The sequence below is a fragment of the Aulonocara stuartgranti genome, assembly GCF_965226115.1.
Source record: "Aulonocara stuartgranti genome assembly, chromosome: 14".
Lineage (NCBI taxonomy): Eukaryota > Metazoa > Chordata > Actinopteri > Cichliformes > Cichlidae > Aulonocara > Aulonocara stuartgranti.
Window position 1 is genome coordinate 15,835,532 of NC_138950.1, and position 13,662 is coordinate 15,849,193.

Here is a 13,662-nt window from a genome sequence, read left to right on the forward strand (position 1 = left end):
GCAGGGCTAACACAGAGACACAACCATTCACACTCACATTCACAAAGTTTTTTGAGTAAACAACAAGATTTTAGCGTCAGAGACATATAACTTTACATTCACAACTTTCAGCTGCTCCCTTATTTCCAGCAGCAGATTCAACTCCATATTTGGTTTGGCACAGGTTTTTATACCAGATGCAAATCCTTCCATTTATCCCGGCTTTGGGGCCTAGCTTGTGGATAAATGGGAGGGCTGTCAGGAAGTGTGTCTGGTGTTAAAATCTGTGCCAAGCCAAAAATGTTATTGTTAGCCTCATAGTAATGTTGTGATTAGGTGAAGAAGAAGAAAATATAAGATGCCAGAACTAAAGATTAATAAGTAAACAGGTGAGAAAATTCAGAAAGCTCAAGTAGGCATGATTTTGTGGTAAATTGACTGTTACTTAAATAGTGCTTTTCTCTCAAAATACTATAAGCTTCATTCATCCATTCACACACATTTAATTTAAGGTGACATTCATACACTCACACTCCAATAGATTAATCGGGGGCAACTTGGGGCTCATCGTCTCGCCCAAGGATTCTTCAACATGCAGACCAGAGGACCCAGAAATCAAACCGCTCTACCTCCTAACCCAGACTGCCTTAGCTACTAAGCTTAGTGTTACTAAAGTCACCTAAACTGGCCACTCATTGAGGATTTTCAAGGTCATGACTCAACTACCATAATGTCTGGATATATAGTATACAGGTAATTAAATAAATGTTGACACTAAGTGTTTCAGTACAGTAAGGTTAGGTAAAGATTTTGGTAACGTCACTGGTTACTCGCTGGTTTCTGAAAGGTTTCCACTTTTGCTTTCTTGTGTTTGACAAGTCATTCATTCAGTCATTCAGTCATTCATAACCAATGAGTGGCATTTGCATACCAGATAATCCTCAAAATAGACTTAAGTTTATATTCAATATGATCTGAAATGAGTGAGGTCAAGATAGAAAACCGCAGGCATGTGACCACTAACCATGTGATGTTAACTGTCTTCCTTTGGGTGTTCATAATAATCTTGACAATGTAGGATCAGTCACACATGCCTAGAAACCAGCCCATGACTATCTGGCAACCAGCAGTCAAGACAGAAAAATTAGTGTCCTCCTGTGAGTGGTTGATGAAGGTTGATGGCATTTGCTGGGAAAATGATTGCTAAAGCCCCAGTTACACAGCCCCATGAACCAGTCACGGATCCCCTGGCGACTGCTTGTCACTAGGGAAAAGTCACTAGGTCATGGCTTGTAGTTGTAGTTTGAATAGAAGAGACAGACTTGTCTACACACGCTGTTAAGATGTGACACAAATCGAAAATGTAGACTTTTGCCTTCAAAGTGAAAGTTGTGCTGTATGAAGCATGTGGCTGCAGTGCTTAGACATAATTTCTGGTTTGCTTTGTACATTTTCGACTTGTAATTAGCAGGTTTTGCATCCAAACATGAAAAACCACAGCCAGTTCTGGCAATGTGCTAACAACCAAAGCAATCACTGGGAGATTTTTAGTACAACTAGCCAGCAACCTCCAGGAACTACTGCCAACTAGTCGGGTAACACGTGGTTTTCCCTAGCAGCCACAGCTGTCGCCATCTGGTGTCTTCATATAGAATGCATGAGTATATGCATGTCATTGTCAAAGGCAGGAACAGACCTGAGCTTGTAAAACTTTTAACTTCTCTTAGTGTTTATTTTCCCCCTTCTCACTACATTTAAATGTATCTGATATGCCTAACCTGCATTTGTTCATTTAAGCTAACAGCTACACTTAATGCACAGAAATGTGTAGTTTCTGTTTAAAGTTTCTGTGTATTTAGGAATTTTGCAAGTGTTGCCTCAAAGACAGCACGTCTACTCTAAGTGTATCCTGAGTGACAACAGGCATTCTGCACCAGACAATGTTCAATGTCTGCATATTTGCATCAGCTGTCTAGGAAATGATGCATGCAGGATTCATAGAGCAAACAAAGAATGGCTGACAGCTTTGATATGACAACGCTTTTCCTCTCCTATGGAGCTCCACGGTTTCAAAATCACTCATTCCCTGAGTTCATGAACTGTGGAGAAAAAAACGGCATGTGCAGGAGAGAGTACGACAGAGAGGACAGCAAATGTAAGGAAAAGAACAGAAGTCTTCCTACAGAGTGCTTCCTGAACAATTCTTCTGTGGCTTCCCACTCCTGTGAGGAACATAGGGTTTGCTGAGAAAAGAGATCACATCAGTATTAAATCGAAGGCATTTTAACTGCTTTGTAGGAAGCAGAATTAACTTGGGGCTAGCAGAGGTAGAAAGTTCACCAGGTACACGCAGGGAGAAGCTAACTAGTTTAGAGAGAGAGTTTTTCAGTTCCAGTAATGTTTTATTAATTGCAGTTATGAAAATTAATATCTCACCAAATATCAGAGCTTTAGGCTAGTTTCTGTCCAATAATTCTCTTATTAATTGAAAGGCTCTTTTTCTGCCCACACACTGTTTTGTTCTTCGGTGGGGATAAATATTTCATTTGATGATTTACATTTCCAGGAGGCAACTATCTCCCCTCATGCCATAAAGGCTAGAATATGGAAATGGCCTGAGTCGCTTTGGCACAGTCAATGCATTCGAACTGCAGAACATCAATCACAATATATACACTTCTATACCACCATTCCTTATTTGCATATGAGTCTTTTACAAATTCAATATTGTGCTCTCACGAGTACTGTTTGAACGGAGAAATGCACTCTGCATGCATAATGCATCACAAACATTTTCTTTTAATTGAACACAATTGTTTCAAGTTCCAGTAAGACTCACAATCACAGCACAGACACAACATTTCTCCGAACAGTTCAGCAATTTGTTGAATATAAGATGATTTAATATATTTCTGCAACCACAGGACACAAGATCAGTTTTCTGGAACAAACATGAGCAGTAGCGCTGTCTACTGGAGATCATCAGTACTTATATTTAATTAAAAAATAATAATTAGTAATTAGTGTGCTGTTACAGATCAAGACTGATTTACTATGTCAAGTTAAGATGCAGTTTTCATGACATACCCCCAAGTGCTGGCACTCCGGTGATGTACCAGCATCTGTGATGTGGTTATAGAAAGGAAGCCACTTCCATTAATTAGTATTATATGTGGACAAACTACCAAAATAAAAGCACTACCAGCAAGGCTGTTATTGAAAATAAGAGGGGAAAAAATGAGGAGCAGCTGAGGGTGGAGATCGCTTCAACAATGACTTCACCACATTCTGTAATAGCATGGGTTTTGAAATAACATATTTCTCTTGCATACATTCGAAGCTTAGGAGCTACTGACTGCCAAAACTGCGGACAAAGGAAAAGGTAAAACAATGATCTGTGTACCCTTTTGTCTACGTATACTTTGCACATCTTTGGAGCATCTCTCTTTTTCTTGTTTTATTAAACGGTATGAATAATGTCTGTGCAATATTAGAATGACAAGGGGTTTGAACAGTGTGTTAATGCACTGCTGTGTAATACCTAAAATGTATCTAAAGCCCCTCTCAGCTCATCTATAACTTCTCTAAAAGGACACCCCTTTTTGCTTGTTCATACTGAGCCAAGCAGAGCTGACCTAATGCCACAAGAGAGATTTTTAGTTAGCACATCGCTGCTCTGGAATCGGACTGTAGAGATGCAGGTAATCTCGGTGGAGTTATTTCATTGTAATAGAAGAACACCAAGCAAAAAATCTTCATACCTCAGCTGCAGTTTGATGAAGGGGTGATGTTTTGGTGCAGGGGGAAATGAAACTTATACTGTATGGCAAAACTTACTGAAGCAGAAGTCTCACTCCACGAGATGAGAGTGTGACATCCTTACATTAACACCCAAGTTGCGATAATTACAGCAGGCCTACAAGAAGTGTTTTACAGCTAGCAAGTTCATTATCAAGGCAAGCCAGCGAATATTCATATTACATGTCCAAGTCCTGTATGTGTGTATGTTACGCTTATACACGTAAATGTTCTGTTAAGCGTAAAACTGCCGGATCGTGCCTTCACACACGTCTGGCCACGACGTAGCCGTGAAAGACAGTTATGCACTAAGATTAGAAACACAAAGTCTTATTCGATCTTTGTAATGAGAAACCTGTCCTCATTTCTATGCTACTGATTTGTGGAGAGACTGGAGAGGTCCATGTGCGGTGAGAAAAGAGCAAAAGCCAATCAATGTTTTCAAAGTAGAAGAGTGCACTGCGGCTGCTCTCTCCTAACAAAGAAATCGCCCATAAACCCATGCAAAGAATTGAAATGATTTATTTATTAGACTTGCTGTTTAAAAATAGTTCCATTTTCATCATCGTTACACGGTGTTTACCGTATCAACTTTAAAGCAACATGTTTTTGCAATTTTGCAGTAATGAAAACCAAAACAGGTGTCCCTAGCAGTTTGAAACTTTACCTAGGAGGGATTTTCCATAAACAAGTGTCATGTCAGTGAACCAGTGTTCATCTCTTCACAGCTAATTATCTTGTAGGAGACGGCACATAGCACAGTGCTTGGATCAGTTTCAATGAGCATACTGCATGTGCTAAACCAGGCGCCGTAGGAAGTGGAAATCACCAAAGGACGCAGGGAAATCTCTTTGCTACACTGAGGCATAGAGTGGGATTAGCAGTGATGGGTTTGACTTTGCTGTAAACAGGCTGAGCAGTAATGCAGTTGTATTAGAACAGTTTCTATCACAGGCTGCTGAAATCGCCTCCGATGCGATGTGGGTGCATTATTGTGTCCCTGACGTACGTACCTTTGATCAGCTGCGATATTTAATTACACTGAAGAACACCCTGAACATCTGAATTTGTTTCCACTTTGTTTTTGTTTTTTCATTTACTCCCCTATGCATTTATAATAGAAAACAGCTGGGCATAGCATAGGGAGCAATAAAGTGTCTTATCCCGAAAGCCTTGCTATCATAGCTGTTTGCATTCATGTTGAGCTCTTTTGTGCAGTGTGACACTTTATGAACACAGATGTTCACTGAACGCAGGGACAGACAGATTAAGAGGATAACTGCTCATTTACAAATTTTGAAATTGTTGAGTGTTGTCTCAACATATACACAACATTTACTACGTAGCAACTAACAGCTGTCAGAGATTAAAGTAAAAGGGAAAAGATGCCAAAATGCACTCATTTCTCACCAAACCCCAAGTCCATTTTTACGTGGTAGCTACAGCACAAGCGCAAAGGGTGGAGACAAGATGTGAGTTATTGAATTTGTAATGAAGGGTCTCAATGACACCACTAGCTGCCAGATTGCATATTTTAGCTCAATCCATCACTAACGGGACATTTTCAAATCTTACCCTGAAGCTGAAATATGAAAATCACAGCCACTCTGCCTGGTTTTAAGACTGAAGCCATCAATCCTCTGGCCCCCATCTTTTCACAGCCTTAATTACATGGTATCTCTTGTGCCATCTGCCCTCCTGTCCAAGTCTGGTTGTCGTTCAGTATAAAATGAGTGAGATGAGCCTGTTCTAATTAAATAAGAAAGAGATAGACTGGGGAGATTACAAGATGTGTGTGCAATATGAGCTGGGTGGAAAAATGTCTGTACTTGGCAGTTGGTGTTTATGAACTGCTTAGCTGTCGAGTCATGCCACATTTATATAGGATAACTGAAACGAAAGATATGAAACCAACCTCAACAGAAACATCTGTAATAGACAAATGTTGTATGTTCTGCTATCAGAAACCTGAAATACTGCCGTATTTCATGCTTCAATGTGTGTAATGAAGGCCACCCAGAGGAACTGCTGCTACTACAGCTCATTCAGTAAATAACAATTACACATGTCGACACTTGTATGAGCACAGCATAAGCATTTTGTGTTAGCAACTGTTTTTTTAGTGTAAGATAATTAACGCATATTGTACTCTTACCCTCATTTCTTTTTGCTCCGTCACAGCAGTAGAAGGTAGAATTCGGATTCTGTTTCCCTTCTTATCCGCCAACAGTGTGACTTATAATTGGTGGAACTGATCAAATGAAATGAGTGAGCTGATGCAGTACAGCGCAGTGCAGAGCAGAATAGTGTCAGACTAAAATTGCACACGCACAAATGAATGACATTTATGAGATCAGACATTTACACGAACTCTGTCTCGCTTGCCAGCTCTCACAGAAGGCAGAAGGCACCTGCAGAGAGAGGAAATGGCTCACTTTTTGTGCATTTGGGAGGCTGGGTGTTACTGGAAATTTCCTGAAAACAGCTTACTCATCCCTGAAACAATATATCTGTTATTTCCGTCCTGTTCGTATATCCCCACTGCACCAACTGATTCCCCCCATTTGGTGCGTGCAAACATGTGTAGATGGCTCTTACGGGAAGGTGTAGGTCTCAAGCCTTGCAAGTGTTATCTCTTTAACAGAGCATGGAGCACCCTGTGGCGCCGATCAGCTGGGCAGCCATCTCTTCCACAGCAGGACATGCACTGGTCAGAAATACTCGCTGCTTTGCTTTTCTCCGAGGGTTAATCGAAGAGCTGCAGGTATGCCCTAGGGGGAAACAGGTGGAAAGAAGGATTAGGTTAAAGACAAGAGATCTCGTGAATGTGCGTTTATTGATTAAAATGACTAGTTGAGTCTAGTTATTTGAATCAATCAAGCTTCTGGGGATTTCCTTACCTGGATGATTGAGCATGCATCAAGAAGTTTTTCTAATCAGTTTATTGAGGGACATTTCTCCTCATGCATACCATCCAAACCAGTGCTTTATATTGCTCTTGCTCCAAAACAAGGTCAAATATTATATAAAGGTCAGAGTGATTAAATTTTACCTGTGGTTCATACCAAGTTCATTGAATACATGAGACTTAACTCACAGGGTAAGATCAAATGTCAAACTCCTGAGTCCTTGACCTTAGATCTCCTCCCAGTGGCTTCACTGATTTATCTTTGTTGATGACCTTGCAAGGAATAAAAAAGAACATCTCAGTTTTCTTTCTTGCAGGTGTGCTTTTGTGTCTGGTGAGATATACTGGTGTATCTTCCAGAAATTCGGAAGTACGCGGATCCCGTGTCCATCTCTGCCTTCCCCAGAAAACTTCTCTGCCTCCTTAGGCTTTGTGCCCTGAGCTGAAGACACAAACGACCGCCAAGGCTCTGTCAGTTTCACAGCAAACAGTCGCTTGTCACTTCACAGTGGTGAAATCAACTCGGATAAGAGGATTATGTGACTGAGGACAACTGAACAGAACATTTAGTGTTGGCGCCAAGAATCAGCTCGATCAACAGCTAAGGGTTATTAGGCAGCTTGCAGACTTGAAGTCCTCGCTATCTTTCATTTACTGTCCTCGACTCCTGCCGTTATCTTCTTCTGCCCCTTTCTCCTGCTAGAGGTTTTCTTTTCCTCTTTTCTTACGCCCACTTATTTACTCCTCTGTTATATCTGTAGCCTTGCACCTTTCTGTTAAGATCACTTACATCTTGCTGTTCGGTTATTCCTCTTCTTCCATCCTTATTATGGTTGGTAATTCATCAGTTTGCCAGCATGAGAGTAATATTGCAGTTTGCATTAATCAGAAACTTGTATAAACTGTTATATGGCTGGTAATAACACTACGTGTGTGTACGTGTTTTCTCTCCTCTTATTAGGATCGTCAATTTTCCAGCAGGAAATATATGTTCACCTCTCGTGCTTTAATGTGTGTGGAATGGCTGAGTGCTGTAAAAGAGAGCCATAATTGTACCACATCAGAGAGAGCGAGGAAAGTGACTACCCCCAAAGGACCTGCAATACAAGAAAAGATACTTACACAGAGAGGAATGCAGTGACACAGTCGCTTATCCGATAGACCATCAGTCACACCACTTGGATGGGTGATCTTGGAAAACCCTTGAAATTCAAAGGAACAGAAATATGGTTTGTAAAGTTTAGGTATTTCTGTTTTTATTGTATTACATTTTTTTTATTTGTTAATCCAGGGGGAACATTGTGGTCCTGCTCTCATTCCCAGCTGCAGAATGACTTTTAATGCCAGTTGGTCTTCATTTCTGGCAAAATATTTTACCTTGAGGGAGAGAAAAGAGCTTAATGTCTGGCTCCCCGCTTCTTGTTTTCACTTTTTATTTGTGTGAACAATAAAATGATCGCAGCAGAGCTTGATGTTAATGCTGTTATTTGTTTTAACCATCTGTTACGTTCTGGTCCCGGCAAGTAAATAAACGTAACAAATAGTTTGCCCCACTCACTTCCCACCCACGCAAAAACCCCAACAACGACACCTTTTTTAAGTATTTAAGCAGCCATTTATTTTCCTCAGCAGTGAGCAATGCCAAAACAATAAACAAAACTCCCTATAAAACAATCCCTAGTCTTCCCTACACCAAAATAAAAAGAAGCCAAAACAAAAGACAAGTCACTTACCTATCTATCTAACGAAAAACAGGAGAAAACTTGTTCAACAAAAGAAAACGGCTTCTCACGCCTACTAGGCTGCGACAGTGAAAGTTATACAATAAAGGAACAAAAACGTGACCGCCACTGGTTAACTTATTTACAATTATTTACATGGCAAGGCTGGAGGTACACGTGAATACTCCAGCCTGCACTACAATAATCACACACACAACTCCGTGATCGAGTCAACGGGGTTCCCAAAAAAACACTGCCAGGTGTCTGTCATCCGGACGTTAAGTACTGGAGGTGGTCCATCAATTATCCAATCCGAGGATAGGTAAAGACTCCACCCGGATACTTAGCAGCCACGCCTAGGTGTCCACCTTCTAGGAGAGGGAAAAAGAAAGAAAAGGGAAAATACCACCAAACACATCACTAGGTCATAACAGTTTCCCCCACCCAAAAAAAATCAAACATCCAACCCCACACAAAGATGTTTGATTTAAGCCCTAGAGAGGGCATCAGCCATAACGTTCTCTAAGCCCTTTTTATATCGGATCTCAATGTTGAAGTCCTGAAGGAGTAGGGACCAACGCATAAGGCGCTGGTTACTGTTTTGCATCCGAGATAGAAACTGGAGAGGGTTATGGTCAGAGAACACAATGGTTGGAACAGGACTAGATCCCAGGTACACTTCAAAGTGCTGCAAGGCCAATAGCAAGGCTAAGGCTTCCTTTTCAATCGTGCTGTAATGCAGTTGGTGTTTTAGAAATTTTCTAGAAAAGAAGCAGACTGGGTGGTCAATGCCATTGTCATCCTCCTGCACGAGCACTGCACCTGCCCCCAAAACACTGGCGTCCACCTCAAGCTTGAACGGATGTGTAAAATCAGGGGCGGCCAACACCGGAGCACTACAAAGGAGAGCTTTAGCAGCTTCGAAAGCGAACTGACATTTCTCTGTCCACACAAATGGCGATTTTGGACTGGCAAGACTGGTTAACGGGGCTACTACCTCAGAGAAGTTTTTGCAGAACCCACGGTAATAACCTACCATGCCCAAAAAACGCCGCAGCTCCCGGCGAGTCTGTGGAACTGGAAAGTCTACTATTGCCTGCACTTTCACAGCAACAGGGAGGACTCTACCTTGTCCTACTTGTTTCCCTAGATAAGTTACAACCGCCTTTCCAAATTCACACTTAGCCAGATTCAGTGTCAGAGAGGCATCATGCAACCGGTCAAATATTTCCCTGAGAATCTTGAGGTGTTCAGTCCAGGTGGAGGAATAGGCCACTATATCATCCAGATACACTTCGCAATTTACGACTCCCTGTAACACAGTGTTCATCAGTCGTTGAAATGTGGCGGGGGCATTTCTCAACCCGAACGGCATGACGGTATATTGCAAAAAATGATCGGGTGTAACAAAGGCACTGATTTCTGATGCGCGTTGAGTTAAGGGGACCTGCCAGTACCCTTTTAAGAGGTCAAGTTTGGTTACAAAGTTTGCCGAACCCACACGATCGACCAGATCATCCATACGTGGGAGAGGAAACGAATCGGGTTTCGTAACAGCATTTACTTTTCGGAAATCATTACAGAAACGGGGAGTTTGATCGGATTTTGGAACGAGAAGTGATGGTGAGCTCCAAGAGCTATTACTGGGGAAAGCAAAACCGTGGTCAAGAAGATACTGGACTTCTTGCTGCATAATGGCCCGCTTAGTGGGATTTACCCGGTATGCATGCTGCTTTATGGGCTTATGGTCACCCACATCAATATCATGACTTAATACATGCGTTTGAGTGGGGATGTCACCGAAAAGAGCAGAGTAGTTTGTAATGAGCTCACGGACATCAGACTTAGCGGGATCAGACAGGGGCGCCAAATAGGCATCCAAGTCAGCCAAGATTTCAGAGTTCCCAAGACGCGCACCCGAAACAGAGGTGTGCCTGTCATCCAACCCGTCATCGCCGGGACTATACAAGGGTGGAGAAACGGATACCGACACAATAGGTGACACAACAGGTGCCAAACTAGAGCGGTCACGATCAATGTATTCCTTTAGCATGTTGATGTGACAGACGCGACTTTTCCTCTTACGATCAGGGGTTAACACCACATAGTCCGTCTCACTTAGTTTGCACTCAATGACATACGGACCGGAAAACTTTGCTTGCAGGGAAGAACCAACAACCGGCAAGAAAGCCAACACACGGTCACCTGACTGGAACATCCGTACTACAGACTTCTTATCAAAATGTGTTTTCATTCTAACCTGAGCCTTTGCCAGCATGTCACGAGCCAAAGCACAGGCATTATGTAGCCTCTCCTTAAACAAACTAACATAGTCCAGAATATTTTCTTTCGGCCGATGACTATCTGAGAGAAATTTCTCTTTCAGGAGACGTAACGGACCGCGCACCGTGTGGCCAAAAACCAAATCAGCTGGACTGAACCCCAAAGACTCCTGACATGTCTCCCTGACGGCAAACAACAGTAGTGGCACCCCCTCATCCCACTCACGGCCAGACTCCGTGCAAAATTTGCGGAGCATGTTTTTTAGGGTTTGATGGAACCTTTCTAATGCACCCTGACTCTCCGGGTGGTATGCGCTTGAAGTGTGATGAGTGACTCCGAGCTCTGTCATGACCTGGGCAAAGATTTTAGACATAAAGTTTGTGCCCTGATCAGTTTGGATGCGTTTAGGCAACCCGAAAGTGGAAAAAAACTTAACTAATGCTTTCACAATCCCACGGGTTTTTAATGAGCGTAGTGGAATGGCCTCCGGATAACGAGTGGTAATACACATCATGGTAAGTAGGTATTGATTTCCGGACTGTGTTTTAGGAAGAGGACCCACACAGTCAACAATGACATGTTCAAAAGGTTCCCCAACAACCGGGATGGGTTGTAGCGGAGCAGCGGGAATCGCCTGATTTGGTTTACCGGCAAGCTGACACGTGTGACACGAGCGGCAGAATCTTACCACATCAGATTTGAGACCAGGCCAAAAGAAATAACGGAGGACACGGTTATATGTTTTTGTGATTCCCAAATGACCGGACATAATGTGGTCATGTGCCAAGCTTAGGACCTGGGGACGAAGCGACTGCGGAACAACAATCTGCTGCACTCCCTCATGGGTGCAGCCAGAACTGGGAGTCCAGTAGCGCATCAGCACCCCATCCTCAATAAGGTAGGACGCAGATCTCCCACTCCTAGGCTCGGTCACATACGCCCAACAAGATGACAAGCTCTCATCATTTTTTTGAATTTCTATAAGCTTGTCTTTATCTACTGACAGAGTCATAGTCTCCTCATCCGGCTGAAGTGATACAGAGACAGGGGTACCTTCACAGGCGGGTTGCAAACTCAGTGTGTCTGAAGCGCTTAAGAAAAAGTCGCTAAGACCCACCACGTCACCAACTCACGCAGGTCTTCCAAGGTTTTTACTTCTGTAGCATGACACCACTTATCAAACAGAGTTTTCTTTTCTCTGGCAAACTCCACATAGGTCTGGTTGGCGGATTTTTTCCCATCCCTAAATCTCTGCCTGTAAGCCTCTGGCACAAGCTCGTAAGCGCGTAGGACAGCAGCCTTCACCGTATCATAGTCAAAACTGTCCTCCAGAGAAAGAGCGGTGCATACCTCTTGAGCTTTCCCCACCAATCTACATTGGAGTAAAAGAGACCACACATCCTTTGGCCAGTGCAGCGCACCTGCGATACGTTCAAACACTGTGAAATACGAGTCCACCTCAGTTTCCCGAAACGCCGGCACCATTTTGATGTGTTTACTCACATCAAAGCCACCACCTGGCATCGGGGCCGGTGGCTGCGGAGATGGCGACTGCGGGGTTGATGACCCCGGGGAGGGTACCTGCGGGGATGATGACTCCGGGGAGGGTACCTGCGGGGATGGTGACTGCGGGGCTAACCGAGGTACAGGAGGGCTGGCAGACACAGAGGCTCCCCTCTCTACCTCCAGAGCCCTGATCCTCAAGTGCATAGCGTCCACCTCCAACTGCTGTTTCTTTAGCTCCACCTCCTTAATGCGCAGCGTTAACTGCAGCTCCTCCACAGAAGGGCTAGGCGGAACAGGGAGATTTTTCAGTGGGGCAGAAACACCAGCAACAGCCCCCAGCTCAACCCCCCCTGCAGGACCCGGCTCACCAAACAACCCCCTGTCCGTCAACTGGACACACAGGAGCTCCCTAAGCTCTTTCTTCTTCGCAGTCAACGGCACAGTCACATCAAAGAATTCAGCAACAAGCAAGAGGTCAGCCTTTTTACACCTGTCCAACTTCTCCGCAGACGGGCTCAGAGTGAAGTCCTCCAACTTAAACTCCATCCTAACACACACACCCCCCCACACAAGAAAAAACCGCCAACCAAGAAAAAAAAACCAAAAAAAAGAACACAAAAGAGACGAGCCCCCAATATGTTACGTTCTGGTCCCGGCAAGTAAATAAACGTAACAAATAGTTTGCCCCACTCACTTCCCACCCACGCAAAAACCCCAACAACGACACCTTTTTTAAGTATTTAAGCAGCCATTTATTTTCCTCAGCAGTGAGCAATGCCAAAACAATAAACAAAACTCCCTATAAAACAATCCCTAGTCTTCCCTACACCAAAATAAAAAGAAGCCAAAACAAAAGACAAGTCACTTACCTATCTATCTAACGAAAAACAGGAGAAAACTTGTTCAACAAAAGAAAACGGCTTCTCACGCCTACTAGGCTGCGACAGTGAAAGTTATACAATAAAGGAACAAAAACGTGACCGCCACTGGTTAACTTATTTACAATTATTTACATGGCAAGGCTGGAGGTACACGTGAATACTCCAGCCTGCACTACAATAATCACACACACAACTCCGTGATCGAGTCAACGGGGTTCCCAAAAAAACACTGCCAGGTGTCTGTCATCCGGACGTTAAGTACTGGAGGTGGTCCATCAATTATCCAATCCGAGGATAGGTAAAGACTCCACCCGGATACTTAGCAGCCACGCCTAGGTGTCCACCTTCTAGGAGAGGGAAAAAGAAAGAAAAGGGAAAATACCACCAAACACATCACTAGGTCATAACACATCAGAGATATTTGAGTTTAGATTTAGGCAAATGATCGTTTGCTTACAGAGCACGAAGCTTGTCTCAGTTGTAGCACAACCCAAATATGCCATAGAAAGTGAGACATGAAATGTCTGCATTAGAGAGTACTGAATACTCTTCATTAAAAATAAAGCATGGAGGTAATCTTTAGCAT

At 43.2% G+C, this 13,662-nt stretch overlaps 2 protein-coding genes across 3 annotated transcripts in view; one reads left to right on the top strand and one right to left on the bottom strand.

The window, feature by feature from the left end:
* schip1 (schwannomin interacting protein 1) overlaps positions 1–13,662 on the top strand; it is a 240,246-nt gene that overhangs the window by 89,437 nt on the left and 137,147 nt on the right. The gene's annotated exons all lie outside the window — the stretch shown is intronic.
* On the bottom strand, positions 11,782–13,155 carry LOC309686916 (uncharacterized protein; the record flags this gene model as incomplete). The annotated part of the gene is made up of 2 exons (XM_082501588.1): positions 12,271–13,155; positions 11,782–12,240 (listed from the first exon to the last, which is right to left on the bottom strand). Exons 1-2 carry the CDS (start codon positions 12,739–12,741, stop codon positions 11,782–11,784), a joined length of 930 nt encoding a protein of 309 aa, XP_082357714.1. The 5' UTR covers positions 12,742–13,155.